The following is a 20372-nucleotide window of genomic DNA, read 5'->3' as shown; positions in this document are numbered from 1 at the left end:
TTGCTTCCGCGCCGATTTTCTTAGCGTGCAGCCGTCGATCAGTCGTCGTACGATCAGATTTCGTCAGGTGTTCGTCTGTGTTCAGAGTAATGAGTAGGCGGAATAAAGGGAAATGGTGTGACAAAAAAGGAGGACGGACGAACGTTGCGAATTTAAAAAAAGTATGTAATGCGATCGCGCAATGAATGCAATTGCTTAGCAAGTTTCATTCTACCAAGTTCGATCCTCGCATTGTTTCACACTGTAAATTAAGGTTCTCGAGGAAGAGTAACGTCCTCGTGTGACGACAGCAAGGTAAGAAATGGAAACGAAGGAAACAAGCGTTCGACGACCGAGCCACGGCGAACTTTCAATTGGTCCGGTCAGAGAATGGAACGATGTCAGCGCTTAGATAGTGACGAGAACACATAAACGTGATCAGTAGTGATCGATAAAGATGATAAAAACGATCAACGCGCGTAGCCCCCCAATGTACTGTCGTCGCCCCACTCGAATTTCATTCTCTGATCGCGATACATGCGTATCCTAATTTTTCAATTTGTCCACGAGAGGACGAAGAGTCGAGCAGAAGCGTGTACAGTCGGGGTGGTTGGTTACTATAATACGAATAAAAAAAACGAATGAAAGAAGAAGGAGAAGAAAAGTCAATTCCCCGATTCCCTTGCACCGTCATCGCTCACCTGTCCGAGAGTTCCAATAGTTTTCGGCACCCGACTCCCTACTTTTTTTAATACGCTCTCACGTACACTTTTAGAAGCTCCACGCACGTCGATTGGAAACGAACATCGGATCATGAGAATTAAATAAAAATGAAAATAAGCAGTCCAAGAGAGATGAGAGAGAAAGAAGATGAAACTAAAACAATGCGTTTTTTGTAATTGTTGAATAGAACCTTTTCGTATTCGACGACGACTTTTGTAATACACGAAGTTACTAATGCTAAGTTACGTTTTAACCGAATACATTTATGCTTCGGATATACATATTATATGTATATACATACATATACATATATACATATATTATATTATTATTATTATTGGCCATCGAGACACAATCGAGTGAGAGAAAAGCGAGAGATTAGAAAGAAAGGAGGAGAGCGAAAGAGAGAGAGAGAGAGAGAACAATATAATCGAAAATCTCATCATAGTCTCTACGATTTATAAATTACTACGACGACGTAGTAGACAATTCAGTTCTTTTCCCATTTTCCTATTTTCGTTTTGTTTCCTCTAAACAATTGTTATATTTCAATGTTTTGTTGTGCGAATATGCTGGCATGTTGAATTCTGTTGGGTAAAGAACTACCTACGAGGCAGGTTAATTATCTGTTTTCTGCGAGGCACAATCTGCTCGTGACGGATTTATAATGAGATCTCTATCATTCTCTGCGTTTCGTTATAATTTATTTGCCTTCCATTTTCTCCGTGTGGGACGGCATGAAATAAAACGTTGTGCCTTGTAATTTATTTCATTCAGTTTTTTGTTAATATGTATTCGATCATAACGAAGGATGTAAACGAGGAAGAGAAAAAAATTCGTGCATTAAACATAAATATGAAAAGCGTTTGAGTATGAGTGTTGTAATGCATGAGGCACTACGAGCAACTTGCGCATCCTTTTTAATAGAAAAAAGTGGAATTGAAGGAAGACGACAGAGAGAGAGAGAGAGAGAGAGAGAGAGAGAGAGAGAGAGAGGAAAAACTGTGTACGGTTTAGGAGAAAATCAACATTGTGATGTTTATTGATCAAATATATCCGAAAAAAGAAAAAAGTGAAAAAAAAAGAAAAAAGAGGAAGCCCACTGGTTGAGGCCCTACATTTCTGACTACACTATAAATAATAAATATAATATAAAATTTATATTAGCCACTTTTTTTATATCCTTCATTTAATATCCTCTATAATTTTTTCCTTTATTCTAACAATTTTTCTTACAAAATGAAAATGTTGCTTATTCGAATAATCAGTATAATATTTCTAATGGTGTATCGGGTATTTGATATTTCCTTGTGCACAACTACAGACAGACATTTAGCATCAGAACGCCTTTGGATGGAAATGTATAATAACACCATTNTAATTTTGAAATAGAAGTTAATTCTATATAGATATGATATGCTTTTTCCAAGAATCATATCTGTTTAATATCAGCTTACGGTCTTCTCGGAATATCATTTGTTCAGAAAAATTGGTTCTACAAAGAAATTAAAAAATAAATTCCTCAATCTACTGTTGAACGAAATATTGCTAAATCAATAAATCGTTTTTCATGACATTTAATATTCCGTATTTATAAATTGCACGCAAGGCAACAACGACTGGATTGGTGCAACGTAGCCGATGCAGCATAATCCGACCAATTGAACGTAATTGTGCGCCAGTCGACTCGCGATCCATCTCGCTGCTACACACCTCGGTGTACGGGTCTGCGATTTAATGGAAGTGCATTGATAAGATGCGACTGCGCGTTCCATGATAATGTTCACGGAAAATTCACTTGAAGTTAGCCACGATTTTGCACGGTTTACCGTGTCCGGCGTTATCAATGCATTATCATAGTGCAGGCGTTGAAAGGGTAAAGTTGAAAGGGAAAGTTAAAGACGTAGGCACAAGGGAGCGTCTAGTTGATCAAACGTACACAGAAGCTGAACATTTTCACTCGACACGTAGGATTGTTCGTACATATTTGTATACATTTAATCGCAAAGAATCTGAGGATACTTTTCGAACAATTTAATATTTTTTCAGATACCTCCACTTTCTAAACTATAGTTTCTTTCTAACTGATTTAAATACGATCAATTACCCGGGAAACGTTAGAGCAATACCATTTACAGAATGAAAAACATGCCGTGGCCGCGTCTATGACGCTTTCTATCATCGAATCCGAGCATGCGTCCTCCCACTCGGTGCTCACGACCGCATTCTCGCAAATAGAGATACACGGAATCGAGCGTGCAACTTCAGGCAGCGCAAGTGGAAAGACCTTCTACATTGCGAAGTGGTACGTAAGCGCAGTACGTACGTATTATGTACATACACGTAAACCGATCATTAAACGCGACGTCGACGGATCCGATCGCGCGATAATTGATTCGGAGCCTGGCCTCTGCGTCTGAACGGGACGATCGCATCGTAAAAGAAAAAATGTGTCGGTGCTGGCCGCGTAAGTGGCACCCCGAGCTAGTGAATTGTGCGCGGTCGATAAACAGCGAACAGCAGGGAGAGCCTCGAGGGGAAGAAGATCGTCGGATTTGAGACCGCTGGATCGACGGCGTGTCTGTGACCACGCAACACGCGCATATCACAATCATCGTGACAACTATACGTGGACGCTGTTACATGGCGAGTTACTCGCGAGGACGATCCTCCCGACAATCCGAGTGAGTACAAACAATTTCCTCGATTTTAAAACGTTCTCCGCACGATCTGGACCGATTCGCGTCGAGAACCTGTCGCTCGATCTTCGTCTGCTTTTACGTAGCTGGCAAGAACGATACGCGTTAGATCAACGTTACAGTCTCGACCATCGTTTCATTGTCACCGCAATTTTTTCGCTGTCTGTCGTCTGACGCAGTTCGCTTTTACGTATGTATTAAATCGCTCCTACTGAGTGAGTGAATGGTGCGTCTGACCACAGCTGTCACGATCCACTGTATGACCCGTCGAGCGTGTTCCACTGATCCACACGCTACGAATCTAATATTTACGCCGCGTACTTTCATATACAGTTGCACGCGGAGCTAAGCACGCGACCGTTTTAGATCGATGCTCCTGCTGGATTATCGCCGATTACTCCGCGATTTATGCAATCGATAAGCTCGAGGATGAACCATCGCGCTGAGATTTCTAGCGAACGCCTGTTGATCGCTCGACGGTGATATGCTCTTCTACGCGCGAGATTCATGTCAGTTTTTAATCGACTTTTTTTCGATAAATAGAATATATGTATATTCTCCGATATATAGAGTATATATTCATCGCATATATTATTAATTTTTAATGAACTTCTCCATTGCCCTTAAATAATTACTTTTAACTAAAGTATTTGGATTATTCAATATTTATGTACTGAAATACGGTTAATATAAAATGTTTACGTAAATCAGAATGTAAAAATGAATTAAATATAGAAGAAATTGATTGATTATTGTATTTTTCATTAATCACGTGCAATAGTATTATCTCAACCAATATGGATTGTCGAACCTGTTATACAATAGGCTGCCCGTGATATTGATTCAATTGTAATGCACATGTGTCTCTGTACTGAGCGCAAAATCCATGAGCAGACATTATCCATGAGTTGAAATTATACTTTTCCCCTCTTAGCAGAGGCACCTGATAGTGACAATTTAATTTCACGCCTTCATAGCCAATATATTTTATAATAGATACAGGAATTAGAAATATATTCTGTATCATTTGAATTACATTACGTTACCCGTAATTAATGATATGCACAAACGTACCATACAAACTTTATAGAACGGATATATTCCTCTTCCATTTTCCTCTTATTTAGCAGAAATTACGCGTCAATACAATCCAAATTGAATTTACATAACATAGTAAAAATAGTAAACGAAAACCAATAAGTCGAATGCAGCTGATCAATCATTACTTTTTTTTTCAACTTATCAGCTTTCAGTCCAGTGACACAATGGACGATGATGTAGACGACAAGGATGACACGAAACGGTGAGCATTGAATCAAGAAGTTTTTCCTATTATTATAGTCTTTTCAAATGTCGCATCGAATTAGCGGTCTTCCATCTCGTTCTCAGGAAATCGCGTAATCTGAGCGAGAAGAAACGGCGCGATCAGTTCAACATGCTCGTAAACGAACTTGGCAGCATGGTCAGCTCGAACACGAGGAAAATGGACAAATCGACTGTGTTGAAGTCGACTATTTTATTCCTGAAAAATCACAATGGTAAATCTTATTTATAAACAATTGCTAATTGTATTATAAATTAAAGGAGTAACACCACTGATTCTACAAATCTTAATGTAGTTCTATAAGACATTTTTTTAACAGTAACAACAGTGTGTATAGGAAATCTATTTTGAGATATTTATTGTGTATACATATATGTCTTAAAACATAAGAAAAACATTTTTGTAATCATTTTTTAAAATGCGAGATTTTCAAATATCGTACGTGCTGCAACAGATTTCGTTACAGTAAAATATTCTAAAAACTTGAACTGAGTTCGATTAAAACTGATAGAGTTAGGGTGTACATCGTTTAGGAAAATTCTATGTTGAAAAAAACCTTTGTAAAACATTTAAAGTTTTTAATAACGATCTCTACTGCATAAGAAGGATCTTTCATTTTTTTACGTCTATCGAAGTCTCTGAATATTTGCATATTATTTTTAAAGGTATAAAGAACATTTAAAGTTAGAATAGAAAATTCTTTCTATCACAGTGGCATAACTTCTTCTTAATCTTTGTTATACTTGTATCATGTATCACGTTATGATGCTTTTACTAATTTACAATCTACCCAGATTTTGTTATTATATTAATTCCGGCCGGTAATAATGCTGTAGAAATAGCTGTCAGATCGAGGGTACATGAAATTCAGGAAGATTGGAAACCATCATTTTTGTCTAACGAAGAATTCACGCATTTGATACTGGAGGTATGATTATGCTAAATATAATAGAACATTCCTTCTGTGTTTAAACATCGGTTTAAAACAATATCATTGTTCACTAAGTTTGACATTGTCTCTTGCTTTACGAAAATTGGATAGAACCCGTATAACATTTATATATGATCTGCGTTTTTAAATTTCGATGTAATCAATTATCAGGTAATTAAGATATGAAGAAGTTCTTAATTTTTGAGACGAACTCAAGCTTATAATGAGACTGCTACGTATACCATAATTGAATTAGCGCGTATTGTTGTTGTCACGTTGATTGAAATTGTTGCTGATAAAAACACGAGCGATGTAATTTCTTCAATGTAGGCTCTGGACGGTTTTATAATGGTATTTTCTTCAAGCGGGCGCATTTATTATGTATCTGAAAGCGTTACGTCTCTACTTGGATATCTTCCAAACGAGCTGGAGAACACGACCATCTACGATATCGCGTATCAAGAGGACCAATCTTCCCTTTACAACTTACTATTAAATCCTGCTAGCACACGAGATCGACGAAACATTAAAAAAGGTACATGTTCTTCTTTTCCATCCTCCAACTCTCTAATGACATTGTAAATGCTGTTTGAAACAATTTCCTTCACGCCTAAAAAAAGGCTGTAACAATAATAAATAATAATTATAAAGAAAATAAATTTTTTGTAATATCTNCCAAATAGCTTTCTCATGCCATATAAAAAGGGGAGGTTTGAATGTCCAAGAAGATCCCATATACGAATATGTGCAGTTCGTCGGATATTTCCGTACGTAATTAATCGTTTGTTTTATTATTTGTATATATAATCATTGGTAATTGTATTGTTTATTAGGTTCTAATGCCGATACGGAGGTAGACAGTTTGCTTCCGAACACGAAATTCGGGAACATGGGGATGGACACGAAGTAATTACTTTGTCTTTGTATACGAAGATAAATGATAGGCAATAGTTTGAGAGTATTAAATTTAATCGGGTGTCAATGGAAAGACCAATCTATATTTTTGGAGAAATAACAAAGGCAGCCCGTCGTTATCAAATTCCATTACAATAACTTCGTTTATGTCTTCTTAGATTAGTTTTCGTGGGTACAGGACGCCTCCAGACACCTCAGCTAATCCGAGAACTATGCGTGACGGATAATACGAAATCGGAATTCACGTCACGGCACAGCCTCGAGTGGAAATTCTTGTTCCTGGATCACCGAGCATCGCCCATTATCGGTTATCTGCCTTTCGAAGTACTGGGCACGTCCGGTTACGATTATTATCACGTGGACGATTTGGATAAGGTGGTCACTTGTCACGAATCATGTATGTATAACGTGAGGCATATTCAAAATGTCAGAGCAATTTCGATTTCGAACCGAGGATCTCGAATCATGAATATATTATTTACAGTGATGCAGAAAGGTGAAGGAACCTCCTGTTACTACAGATTCCTTACGAAGGGTCAGCAATGGATATGGTTACAGACTCGATTTTATATTACGTACAATCAATGGAACTCGAAGCCAGAGTTCATCGTCTGCACCCATTCTGTGGTCAGTTATATCGACGTAATTAAGGAATTGCGTAAGGAATCAGATAGTTTTAACAAAGAGCAAGATCGGGATACCCTGATACCCGTTAAGCAAAAGCAGGTATTTCCAACATTCAGCCTGAACGATAAAATGTTTTATTTATTAATTATGGAACTATGATTTCTATTTTGTGCACAGGTGACGACGACCTGTCCAGTTCCATCGACGCAGTGGTCAGTCAAATCATCCAAGACTTCGAAATCTATACCATCGAACACTCGGTCACGGCATCATGCCGAAAGTTCCGACAGCTCCTCGATGTCCATGCACAGTTCGTTGCATTCGCAAATGACCCATGTTTCACGATCGAAAGGCACTTCGGTGAACAGTTCTGCAGCGTCGAAAACTCAAATGCCACAGATGGACAGCACGCAACAGCAACAGCCCACGCAGCAAGCTTTGTTGGAGGTTGATCAGAATTGCATAAATTTCATGGAGCAAACACCATACGCGACAGTCAATTTGCAGCCTGTGGTCAGTACCGGGTTTACACCACCCTCTGCGCCCATTATTTCAACGTTGCCGGCGCACGAGGTAAGGCAATCATTATTCCTTTAACGCGTTGAGATATTCAAGAGATTTTTTTTTCAAAATATTATGTAATCAACTCCTTAGAAACTAATTTATAAATTTTTCCAAATTCACGGCCTACTGGGTTGAAACATATTTTACGTATTTGTAAACATTTTTCTAGTTCGTCGATTTTCATATTATTCCTCTATCTTCCAATAAAGGGTTGAAAAGATGTAAAACACATATATTTACAAAATCCACAATATGTTTGATGTTTCATGATTTAGCAATTTGGTTTTTGTTTATGAAATATTTTGATTCTAGTACGACGGGAATGCTAATATTGTATATATAATTATATCATAACATCGTAAATACGAATTTGTATTTTCAGTCTCCGCGTAGAAGTTTGTCGTTTCAAATACTTGTCATTCTAGATGCTGCATCAGCAAGGTATCGTAATGACGCCGGTGCAGAATCAAATTCAAGACGAGCTGCAGCGTAAGCACGAGGAACTGCAGCAACTCATAGTACATCAACAAGAAGAGCTGAGGAGAGTATCAGAACAACTGTTCATAGCTAGATATGGAATTTTGTCGCCATTACTTAATGCAAGTATCATGATAAGTTTGCTGGCAACGAATTTTATATGAATCCTTATATGAATGAAAATATGATACTTAGGAATCGAATTATTAAAATTATTCACGGATAAGAATGTGCAGAAACAAAATTTTAGTCTTGTATCGTGAATTGTATCTGCTGTGTCTTACGCTTTCGTATTGCTCTTGTATCTGCATATTTAAATCATAGAATCCTACCATTTTTGCTATTTTCTTCTCCATGGCTCTGGTTTTTCCACCCATTTCTTTCTGATTTTAATATCAGACAAAAAATCTTAATAAAAACGAAAGTAGTCCTATAAACCCCAATTTTGCATGATTTTTCCCTAGTTATAAAATATCCACATTTTACTGACAAATATTAGAAAAACCACGTGACTACTCTGGCCCCTTGAAAGATAATTTTCTAAATCAAATGTTGTTAACTTATACTGAGGTGCGAATATTGTTTCAGGCGGGTATACCGTACAATACGACGAACGCTTGCCAACAGATGAATCGATGCAACACGAACAACTCGACGAATATACAATTGCCGACGTCGAGTAGCGTGCAAAGTGTAAACGTTCTTCCTCTACCGATCACGGTTCCGGTGCCAATAGTGCCTACGGAGCTGTTCTCGCATCCATTGACAGTCAGCCCGGTACCAACGGTGTCGGCCACGGGGCAAGGAAACGTCGGGACGATGATTCAAACATCCCAGCAATCGCATCAGCAGTTACAACAGCAGCCGACGCAGCAACAACCACAGCAACAGGGACCAACGCAACAAAACGGGAACCCGCAGGATCTCGACCCTTTCCAGATATGCTCGCATCAAGCGGATATGTTGTACAACGATGTAGAGCCAGCCTCGAGTCAACAGCAAAGACCATCGCAGAATTGAAAGTACACGCATCTCGTGTTTGCTTCTGGTATTCCATTTTGAAGTTTTTGTGATCTCGATAACTGATAGAGGATCTTGGTTAGTGAAATGGATATCTAGAGATTAACTGATGCACGTCATCGTAGCTGGAACGATACCATTCCGTGGTTCTGTCAATATTTCGTGTATACATTCTATGTATGTGTGCAGAAACGATGAATATAATCAGATATTTTTATACACATGTGTTGTGAGAAGATATGCCAAACGAAGAGTGCTCATTAATTACACGGTATATTTTGATTTGCAAGAAAAAATAATTTGACTATTGTGTTGCAATAGTTTATACTGGTGCACAGGGTGCTCTTTGAAATAGGGGATGTCACGACTTCGACCGTCTACAGGCCTGTGCAATAAGCATAATTCATTTGGTAGGGACGTTTTTAAGACCTGTCTCGAGGAATGAACGAACAGGCGAATCGCGCACACGAATGCTCTCGTGCGTAGTAAGAAAGTAAAGGAAAGCAAACAAAAGAATGGAGAAAGGACTTGTCTCGTATACTCGAGGGAAATATACGTGTAACAAAACTGTAAAACAGTGAGTTCAAACGGGTATTCGGGGCTTTAAGTACCATTGAAAAGCTAATCGTTACGTTACTGGGTTTATAGCGTGCCATCACGACTTCTTTTGTTAAAAGTGTGAGGGGCAATAATCCCGCTGATTTACTGCAGTTCTTAAATCTCACCCTCTATTATATCCTATGTTTGACAATGAGCTTTGGGATCTTTGCAATTTCGGGCATAGACGCTCCGTAATTATTTCAGAGGCAGTGTCAAAGATGGAACACTTGAGATATGAATCGAATGCCTTCACGCTTCCGAGCGGGATTTTTTCTCGAAAATCAGTATTGCAAATGCTGTATCTCGAAAACTAGTAAAAATCAAATAAATACATTGAAGTATTCATTCACCATAAATAAATTTCGTCATAAATAATCAATCGAACAATCATATGCACATTTATATGCACACATGCATAATTATAAATTATTCTTATCTATTTAATTACATCTATTTGTAGATTATTGCTCAAATAGATCGAAACAAATAACAAATTAATGTTCTTGAAAAGCAAGAAAAATAAGAAACGCTTTTCATATTCATTCGCATTAACTTGAACTTAAATTATTCAAAATATGAAGTTTACTCTCGAAAGTGTGGATGCAAGCGAGTATTCGCGTGCGCAGTTCGGCAATAAAGCTGACGAGCACAAACCAAATTTTGGTTTCATACGCATCCGGTTATAATAATCTATCCCGTAGTCCTTGCGTAGACCTGTAGCCGGCCTTGAAATGTTTGATGCTGTTCTTACAATAGTGAAGCTTTAACGAAACAGAAGGTTTATATTCTTCATATAATTTATTTACGGCAACTCAAATAAAAAATAGGAAACTTTAGACGTATGTGAGGAGAAAGTAAGGAGTTAATGAAATTGTAAAGCTGTATTTATGTAAGTATACAAGAATCTTTTTCTCCGTTACAGACATGAGAAAAAGACAGAATCAGTTACCAAATAATATTTAAAATACCACTGAGAGAGCAAAATACTGAACAAACTGTTCATAAGATTGGTGCCACTATAAATAAAAATAATTCGTGTACAACTCTTTTTTGCACATTTACATAATCCATAATCGAAGCTAAAAACGTTTGTATGGAAAATGAAGAGAAAGACACTCTTACAAATTTTTTAATTAACATTTTAATTTAGAAAAATTAATTTAACTCTTCTTCTATTAACATTCCAATGACATACTGTATATTAGCAGTAATTATAATTCTGTGTCTCAGTAGAAAGTTTTCTGTATTTTAGAATTTCTTTTCATAAAAAATAATTTATCTTGTACTTGTTCATATGTTTATTAGAAACCAGTTTATTATCATTCATTCCAATAGAATCTACTTCGTAATTTCATAATTTTTAAACAAGTGTCCAAATTGCTTTAAACGACTGTGCAGAATACCCGTCCATTTGATATTTAAAGTACGAACCATTTATCTTAAACCACTGCGACCTTCCGCCTCTGTACACACATGACGAACATCATTATTTTTTAAATGCAGCTGATAGAGACGTCGGTGTTTATCGCTTGCAAAAAACTATGTTATCTTCCATAGTATACATGTATAGATCTCCACAGCCGTACGTGAAACTTGTATATAAAATTTGCCTGCTTAATAACAGTGCAGTCGCTGTTTGGGGAGGCAATGAAAAGAGTTAATTATTTAATTGACTCACACGAGTACAAAACGTTTTTCGAATTGTTCAAAATCTTACATTACGCGTTCTAAACAAATATAGCCTAAGAATTTTATTATACATTTTTTTCATTCAATAGTACTTCCATTTGTATAGTAAAATTTAATACTACACAAACGATATTCAGAAAACGTCTTATTAGAACACATTATGTATGTACATGTTAACACTCTTTGGGACCATCGTATTTACGTCTATATTTAGGATAAAAAACCAATTCTTCTAAAAAAATGGAAGAATTAAAGAAGAAACTATTACAATTTGGAAACAGAATTATACAAGGTATATGGGTCACAAATATTTATATGAATGTTTCTTAAATTCGTACCTATAATACTTCCCATATACGATAAGATATTGTACTATGTATTATGTATGTATGTACACTACTACAGATTAAACGTAGACGTATACATTCTTATACATATAATATATATATATATTATATAGTTTCAATAAGACAAGAAAAGTAATATATTTTGTTGTAAATTATCATGAGTATTGTTGATAAGTGACTGTAAACAAAAGATGTGTACATAATTGTAAGTTTAGAGTATATGTGTACTACTCAAGGTAACTTCTCAAATGTTAAAGGTATAGACGAGGACGAGCTAAAAATATTTAGCTACATAGTAAGTATTTCTCTCTCGCAGCATGTTGACTACTGGCTGTGACACTATTCCTGATTTATCGATTTGGAATTTGAAGAAATTCGAAGGAGAAAGGATTCGTGGCCAATCTCGTGCTGCGAGAGGAAGACAACATGTAGATGAATTGTCTTCCTTGTTTTACGACTTTGTCTATAAATCTACACTTTTAATACATTTGGAAACTCTTTGCAGTAGTACATGGTTTCAGATCGTAAATGTGGCATCAAAATCGATATATTTTATGATCGCTGTTAAGTGGATTATTATTATTATTACATATCTATATCGTGAAACAAAAAATCGTATACATTCCAATCGATTAGCCAGATCCTGATGAACGTTCGACCATTGCCCATTACGTCTAAAGACAATAATTTTCGTCATCCAAGATAGTGTAAATTTAACACGTATACACATATCCAATGTACAAATAAAGGTTCCTAAGAACAGCGAAATTATTTCACTTCATTGTTTCATTTTGCTCATAGTAAAATAATCTATTTTAACGATATAAGGTACTTCCGGATGAGATGGAACGGGCAAGTATTTCTTATACGATTCGAAAATTTTCTTCAATAAGAAAATAAGATTACTTTATTGTTTGGGCAAATGTTTATTCCATTCTCAAAACTTAAACTTTTATAACTTAAGCTGAATATCTTCCGGAATCACGCAACCTTTTTCCTTATTCCATCACATTATAAAAAAAACGTAACTTGACGGATTAATTCATAAGACGAGGTGAAAGTAGATTTCACCATCATCAACCTGAAAGATGCAAAAATTACAAATCGCAATTTCAGCTACCATCACAGGTCAATTTTCTCCGAATTACATTAACTCATTTTTATAAAATCGTTTTATTTTAAAAATGATTAAGTAAATATTATTATTTTACACGTCACTATTGAATGGTTTAAAATACATTATATGTATAGGATACAATCATTATATGTTATGTAACACGTTAATGTAACGTTAATTGTAATAGGTTGTAGTAGGTTGAATTGTAAGTATACATATGTCGAAAGTTTATGACTTTAACTTTCTTAAAGCATCCATCAAAATTTGTACTTCCTGGTTCACGTTGTAGACGAGATCCTCGATTTGATGTTTGCTGTCGATTATGTTCATGCTCTGAGTGTATGGGTCGTATCTCACTCCGAACTTCCTGGGAATACTTTCCGCGAATTTACTGAAACAAAATTTATAAACTTATTTATAAGTTGACCATTTTGAATCAAATTAAGCGTGGGATAATTTTATTAGAAATAATTTACACGTCAAGAAAACTTGTAATAAAAATATCGAAATTTTACACGAAATTTTAATCGAAACATTATTTATGACTATGGTTCGAGCAAAATTTTTCTGACTTAAAAAAATTCGAACAATTTTATAAACGTTATTCCTCTGTAAATATCACTTTTCCTAAAAATTTATCGATTATGAAATCCGCATAAGACCAGAGTCGTTCAAACAGCTATGATAATTGAAGGGAGTTTACCATCTTTTTATAATTATTTGAGAAATTCACTGTTTTCATCAGTACGCTTACATCATTTTCTGTTTCGCGTCTTCGAAGTTTTCAGCAACGTAGTAAACAGGCTGATACTCAGTTATCGGATATTTTTGCAACGCCGTTTCCGCTGGCTCAAAAGGCCGCAATTCTGGCTTGTCGGTCAAGCAATATTCAAGTTCACCGAACGAAGAAAGTAATCCGGCTCCGTACGCCTTCAGTTCACCATCTTGCCGGCACATGCCATACTCTACCGTAAACCAAAAACACTGAAACGAATGTTAGAAAATTTATTTATAATATAGAATAAAGCAAAATGTCCAGAACAATTACATTGTTGCTATAACAATGAAAAATAACTATTGAATCTTGAATTACCGTGGCTAATTTTTCAATGTACTCATCGGGAGCACCGAGGGACGCCAAGCCAACGACTTGGCAAAATTGTGCAAACGATGGATCGGCGAATAAAGGCACGTGGCCTAATACTTCGTGGCATACATCTGGTTCGGGTGTGTACAATGGTTTACTACTGTGTCTAATGTACTGGGTGGAATGAAACACTCTAAACGCTAAGCCAGCCAGAAAGTCGCGCGATGAAAGTAGACCAGCCACTGGACGAAGCGTGAAACCAGTGGAATCTACGGAAAAATAGAAAATACGCTGATAATACGCTTAATAGAAAATAATAAATCCTGTGATTTTCTTTTTTATCAACAAATAAATCACTTGATCAGTCCTATAATAAAAATAAATATACTTAATAATCATAATTAGAAATATAAAAAATGGAATAATTATTATTTTAATTTTTATTGCAGAATTATGTTGCCAAGGTCATTAAAATCATCGTATTTTTCGGGGCAAAATTATGTATTTATGTAACTCACATATCGTACTATTAAGATTAGACTTACGTACATTTAGAATATAAAATTAATCGGTTTAAGCTTGACTGAGTGTTAGGGAACCATTCATTAGAATATCTTATCTGTGTTGAAGTGTTATCTCAATTAAGCACGAAAAGAAATAGAATTCACGCATAGAGATATACTTATAAGAACACAGATTTGTGTGAAAATAAATTAAACTCTCCAAATGTTCAATAGCTAATTTTAGACTGTTGTAAATTACTAATAACCTTTTAGGAAGTTTGATATATCCTCCAGTTGTGGAATATTATCTTCTCTGTAGCCGCAATTCTCGATGAGCAATGGGAATACGTGATTATGTTCCTTACAGGCATATTTCGGATAGAGTTTAGTTAGATTCCTGAAGACCTCACCCCATGTCGCGATCTCTTCTTCAGTATACTCGACCCTCGGTATCGGCTGGCCACTGAAATATATTTATAATAATACAAAGTTCTCTTAAAAAAAGCAAAATAGAACAAATGGAAACTACATACGTTTTACTATTATTTAGCAATTCGAAATTTTGCAATAGTCTAAAGTGCAACTCACTGTTTATAATGAAACGCCAAGTCAGCAAAATACTTCCGTCTTTGTCTGTAAACAGGGTCCGTGAAACCGGGATGATCGCTATCTAATTCTGAACCATAAGAGAGAATTTGATTGGCGAATTTGTCCAGATCCCGAATCCTTCTTGGGAACCATGGAACAGTTCCCAAATTATCCTTGTGATTTCTGAAAATGTAAATAAACGTAATTATAAAATATCTGTCTATGAAAATAAAAATGAAATTGACACAGAATTGTAAATCACGAATTCTGCAGTTTTACAACAAATTAAATTATTTATTTATTTACCTAGAAATGACTGATAAATAGCTACATTGCCCTCGCAATTTTTCAATTACTGTACCCAAATTCCCGCCGGGTGCACATTCCACCATAAATTCGTATACGTCCGTTTGACGATGGGAACTTCTAGATTCGATATGTAATAAATTGACTTCATGTTCCTAGAAACGAAATCGAAGACGCGTGAATTACGAGAATATTGAAATACGAGATTTGATCGAAATTGGCAAACAGAATTTATTGTTTGCTTACAGAAAAATATTTAAGATAGGTGCTTAATGTCCCGACAGTATCCCGTTCCTTAGGTGAAAAGATTAGACACGTGCTCTTTGCCGAGTCCTTGGCTTCTTTGATATAGTTCCCACCAACCATAAGTGTGGGCTATGGAAAATAAAAAAGTTAGAAACAACTTCTATATTGTTGCATGAGAACGAGAAAGTCACTATAATATTTTACACACTATTCTATAATTTTTATCTTGCATAACTCTTATTAGTCGTTTGTAATTTTTTCACTACTTTCTATATTTGGCATTAACATCTTATTACTGTAATAAACTTGATAAATGTTTCTTTAGATTATCACTCAATTCTCACATCGAGCATTGTTGATGAGTAATTTTGGCGCGCAGGTGAACGATGAAAAATGAACTTCGCGTCAAGTACAGTAGCCGTCTTATTCCTCTGGACAGGTTTTCAGAAACTACGCTACGTTCGTTCCTCACCATACTTTATAGAGTTACGATCGATCCCCCCTTTTTATCAAATAATCATTGCTCTTTATTGTTTTATTAAGGTTCCACAACAAATCGAAAAATTTTTTGATAAGAAAATTTTTAAATTATAGATGATTAATAGTTTTTATGGCAAACTAATATATTATAATTATATTGAATATAGAACATTGTCTCTTAAAAATTGTTTGATGAAACAGACTAGCTATATTTCGTCAGCATGTGTCTGTTTTTGCATTATACCAATCGCCGCAGATAATATGAAATTTCAAGGTCGACTTCATCAAGACGAAACGATTTTTTGTTAAACTTGAGATGAATGCAAACTGGCATTCTTGATTTTTCGTTTGTTCTGCGAATTGAACAAATCATAGCTCTATTTCTACAGAGGTGTTCAATGCAAATCGATGATCAGTGCACGAACAAGCTTCTCTTATAACATTGACACGCATTACAAAATTGTTTTCCTTAAATGTTAAAAGTTATTTAACTATGTTGTCAAGAATAAAATTAGAAGCTAACAATATCAGCTTTTGTCATTGGTATAAAATCGTCACAAAGTTAAATGTACCATAACACGACTAACACATATTACAAAATTGTTTTTCTTAAACGTTAAAAATCATTTACTTGTGTTCACAATAATTACACGAATTATTTCAAACGAACATCTATTGTAATTAAATATTTAATAGCTCATTATTTTATCTATTTTCTTTACCATAATTGTTTGTTATTATCTATTAAGTTTCTAGTAGTAACTCAGTATTTAGTATTTATTTCGATTCGACCAATTAATTGGAAGATAACATGAAAATTTTTGTGTATACTGACGTGGCATAATGATAATATTTCCTTGGTTGATATGCGTAAGTCTAATCACGTAATCTAATACGAAAGAGATTGCACAATTACGTTGTATTAAGTGTCGTAACAAATAAGACTGCAAAATAGTAAAAGATTACTTTTGCTTAGAAATGCATAATACTGCAATGCGGAATTGATTTTCGTAAACATTCACGTATTTCCATTAAGATGATATATAATTTGTTTACTGATTAGTGCGTTACGCAATAAACAATTTTCTGTACACTCATGAAACCATTTAACGTAATTCTGTTCTACATCAATTGCATTGATGAAAATAATGTATATAGCCAATCTTTTATTATGATTTAATAACAAACTATAAAGTTTCTTCTGTACGTACATACATCAGTTATATGACATTTAAAAAGAATATATTGAATATAGAACATTGTCTCTTAAAAATTGTTTGATGAAACAGACTAGCTATATTTCGTCAGCATGTGTCTGTTTTTGCATTATACCAATCGCCGCAGATAATATGAAATTTCAAGGTCGACTTCATCAAGACGAAACGATTTTTTGTTAAACTTGAGATGAATGCAAACTGGCATTCTTGATTTTTCGTTTGTTCTGCGAATTGAACAAATCATAGCTCTATTTCTACAGAGGTGTTCAATGCAAATCGATGATCAGTGCACGAACAAGCTTCTCTTATAACATTGACACGCATTACAAAATTGTTTTCCTTAAATGTTAAAAGTTATTTAACTATGTTGTCAAGAATAAAATTAGAAGCTAACAATATCAGCTTTTGTCATTGGTATAAAATCGTCACAAAGTTAAATGTACCATAACACGACTAACACATATTACAAAATTGTTTTTCTTAAACGTTAAAAATCATTTACTTGTGTTCACAATAATTACACGAATTATTTCAAACGAACATCTATTGTAATTAAATATTTAATAGCTCATTATTTTATCTATTTTCTTTACCATAATTGTTTGTTATTATCTATTAAGTTTCTAGTAGTAACTCAGTATTTAGTATTTATTTCGATTCGACCAATTAATTGGAAGATAACATGAAAATTTTTGTGTATACTGACGTGGCATAATGATAATATTTCCTTGGTTGATATGCGTAAGTCTAATCACGTAATCTAATACGAAAGAGATTGCACAATTACGTTGTATTAAGTGTCGTAACAAATAAGACTGCAAAATAGTAAAAGATTACTTTTGCTTAGAAATGCATAATACTGCAATGCGGAATTGATTTTCGTAAACATTCACGTATTTCCATTAAGATGATATATAATTTGTTTACTGATTAGTGCGTTACGCAATAAACAATTTTCTGTACACTCATGAAACCATTTAACGTAATTCTGTTCTACATCAATTGCATTGATGAAAATAATGTATATAGCCAATCTTTTATTATGATTTAATAACAAACTATAAAGTTTCTTCTGTACGTACATACATCAGTTATATGACATTTAAAAAGATGTGTTACTGCTTTCCTTTCACTGCTATAGGAACAGGTTTCCTTCATCAATACCAATAAATATAATTCAGAACGAGATTTCTATCACTTCGAATTCAAACATGCACGTACAATAACTTGTGATACAATTTCTTTCTTAATTACATGTCAATGTCTTCAGTAATTGGCAATTAGCAGATTTAAAAAATATATCTGCGTGTGTGAAATCAGTAAACAAAGATAATTACATTTTTATCCAGAAGCTTGAATAGATAAACAATAATACACGCGTATATATACGTGGCTTGCAAGGAGAAGCATCAGTATAGACATTTATAAAATTGAGATATAGATATTAACACATAAAGATGTGTTCAAGTAATTCTGCAGCAAAAATTAAAATTTATTTTTTGATTCATGAAGTGAAATTTATGTTAGTGCTTTTGCAAATACTGAAACATTACATTAATTAATTACTTTTATAAATAATTTGGACATTATACATACAAATACTGTTATAGACATTTCTAGACAGAATTTGGAATCGTAATTTTTTATACTATAGTATATATAACTGTTTACGAATTCAATACTGGCTTCAACTTATTTTTACAACAATATGTCATTGGTACTTGTTGCACAAAACGACATTAATTATTTTCCTAAAGTGTATCCAATGTCCAAACAAATGAGAATTTCAATTCTACTATTTACAAAAGATGAGGAAGGAGATTGCTTATGAGTCTGTTTTATCCGAGCCGATTTTTGACTGTTTTGGCAAAATTTCGAACTCTCGTACATACTTTGTGATCAACGTAATGCGCATATCTTTCTCTCGTTACCATTACTCAACGAAATATCTTACGGTTCGGACTTTCACCATTAAAGACAGTAGCTTATGACAATTGAAAATCAGCTCGTATAAGACGGGCTCATGAGCAATCTCTCTCCTCACTTCTGCTAATTACGATACTAAAAGTCTCATTCCAAAAGAATCATGGCTACTCTTTTAACAAATATCTTTCTCCATATTTTTTCACTTCACATTTTGATGACGTCAAATATCACAAAGAAAATTCAGCTAATACACGCGATTATAACGATCATAATATGTTATCTTTTAAATAATTTGTTTACGTCGCTCAATGTATAAGTTCCTATTTACTTCATAATGAATGACATGGAAACTTTTGCATTTTCCACGTAAACTATCACTTTTTTATATAAATTTTCCTTACCGTATCATGGAATGAATTATTCTCAGTCGACAGATTTGCTTCGGTTTTCAACATGCTTTTCGCGTACATTTCGCAATGTCGTCGAGGGAGCTGCGCAAAGAGTTGAACTGACCTAAATGGAACTGTCACGATTTTCTCGAAGCAAGCTGCTTAACAGGACTGGTTCTTATCATGTCACGCCGGCTAGTTTTAATAAGATGCCGTCACAAGTTTTAAAAAAACATTTCTGATTGCGGACGTCCGAAAGAATTGTGTCCAATGAATCGAAAACAACATTAACATATTAAATTCTAATAATTTCTTGCATAGGAATTAAAAATTATTTCATCGTGTAGGATTAAACGCATGTGATACGAGTATTCTATACAGAAGCACTCGTTGACATAATGTGATTGTTGTTTATTGCAAAATTGTCAGTTACTAGTTTTATCAGACGAATTTAGAAAATCTTTTAGAACCAGTAGATATCTTCTTTTCTCGTAATTTCATTTATTATTAAGACATTGTAAAATACATATAATAAGCAATTTTCTTTTGTTTTTGGCAATGAATATTACATACAACGAAGATACAATAGACAACATCCTTTATTTGCAATACTATCGA

At 34.6% G+C, this 20372-nt stretch overlaps 2 protein-coding genes across 6 annotated transcripts; one reads left to right on the top strand and one right to left on the bottom strand.

The window, feature by feature from the left end:
- The first annotated feature begins 2455 nt into the window (after window positions 1-2455).
- On the top strand, window positions 2456-12671 carry Clk (circadian locomoter output cycles kaput protein Clock). 3 transcript variants are annotated; one of them, XM_026811514.1, is made up of 13 exons: window positions 2456-2677; window positions 2752-3386; window positions 4648-4704; window positions 4791-4939; window positions 5562-5653; window positions 5987-6191; window positions 6331-6423; window positions 6490-6562; window positions 6730-6968; window positions 7056-7297; window positions 7376-7771; window positions 8188-8361; window positions 8828-12671. In XM_026811514.1, exons 2-13 carry the CDS (start codon window positions 3346-3348, stop codon window positions 9257-9259), a joined length of 2193 nt encoding a protein of 730 aa, XP_026667315.1. In that variant the 5' UTR covers window positions 2456-2677; window positions 2752-3345; the 3' UTR covers window positions 9260-12671. The 3 variants fall into 3 exon arrangements, with proteins under 3 accessions (XP_026667315.1, XP_026667316.1, XP_026667317.1); XM_026811515.1 differs by lacking the exons at window positions 4648-4704; window positions 4791-4939; window positions 5562-5653 and having other exon boundaries at window positions 2457-2677; window positions 6022-6191; XM_026811516.1 differs by lacking the exons at window positions 4648-4704; window positions 4791-4939; window positions 5562-5653 and having other exon boundaries at window positions 2458-2677.
- Window positions 12672-12774: 103 nt separating this feature from the next.
- Window positions 12775-20042, bottom strand: Hn (phenylalanine hydroxylase). Of its 3 annotated transcripts, none has more exons than XM_018020376.2 (8): window positions 19767-20042; window positions 15743-15871; window positions 15497-15651; window positions 15191-15373; window positions 14869-15065; window positions 14106-14368; window positions 13767-13996; window positions 12775-13403 (listed from the first exon to the last, which is right to left on the bottom strand). In XM_018020376.2, exons 1-8 carry the CDS (start codon window positions 19833-19835, stop codon window positions 13241-13243), a joined length of 1389 nt encoding a protein of 462 aa, XP_017875865.1. In that variant the 5' UTR covers window positions 19836-20042; the 3' UTR covers window positions 12775-13240. The 3 variants fall into 3 exon arrangements, with proteins under 3 accessions (XP_017875865.1, XP_026667318.1, XP_026667319.1); XM_026811517.1 differs by lacking the exon at window positions 19767-20042 and adding an exon at window positions 15951-16201; XM_026811518.1 differs by lacking the exon at window positions 19767-20042 and adding an exon at window positions 16087-16198.
- Between the last annotated feature and the right edge of the window lie 330 nt (window positions 20043-20372).

This window comes from Ceratina calcarata, unplaced genomic scaffold (assembly GCF_001652005.2).
Source record: "Ceratina calcarata isolate Rehan_Ccalc_2016 unplaced genomic scaffold, ASM165200v1 scaffold223.2, whole genome shotgun sequence".
Lineage (NCBI taxonomy): Eukaryota > Metazoa > Arthropoda > Insecta > Hymenoptera > Apidae > Ceratina > Ceratina calcarata.
This window is presented reverse-complemented; position numbering and strand designations above follow the sequence as displayed.

What these genes read in the sequence shown, in the direction of transcription:
- Hn (XM_018020376.2), bottom strand. Translation starts at nt 19,835, where the DNA reads ATGTACGCGAAAAGCATGTTGAAAACCGAAGCAAATCTGTCGACTGAG. An exon ending in TATTTATCAGTCATTTCTAG is followed by an intron (nt 15,374 to 15,496) that starts GTAAATAAATAA and finishes TTACATTTTCAG; the next exon opens with AAATCACAAGGATAATTTGG. An exon ending in TATATCAAACTTCCTAAAAG is followed by an intron (nt 14,369 to 14,868) that starts GTTATTAGTAAT and finishes ATTTTTCCGTAG; the next exon opens with ATTCCACTGGTTTCACGCTT.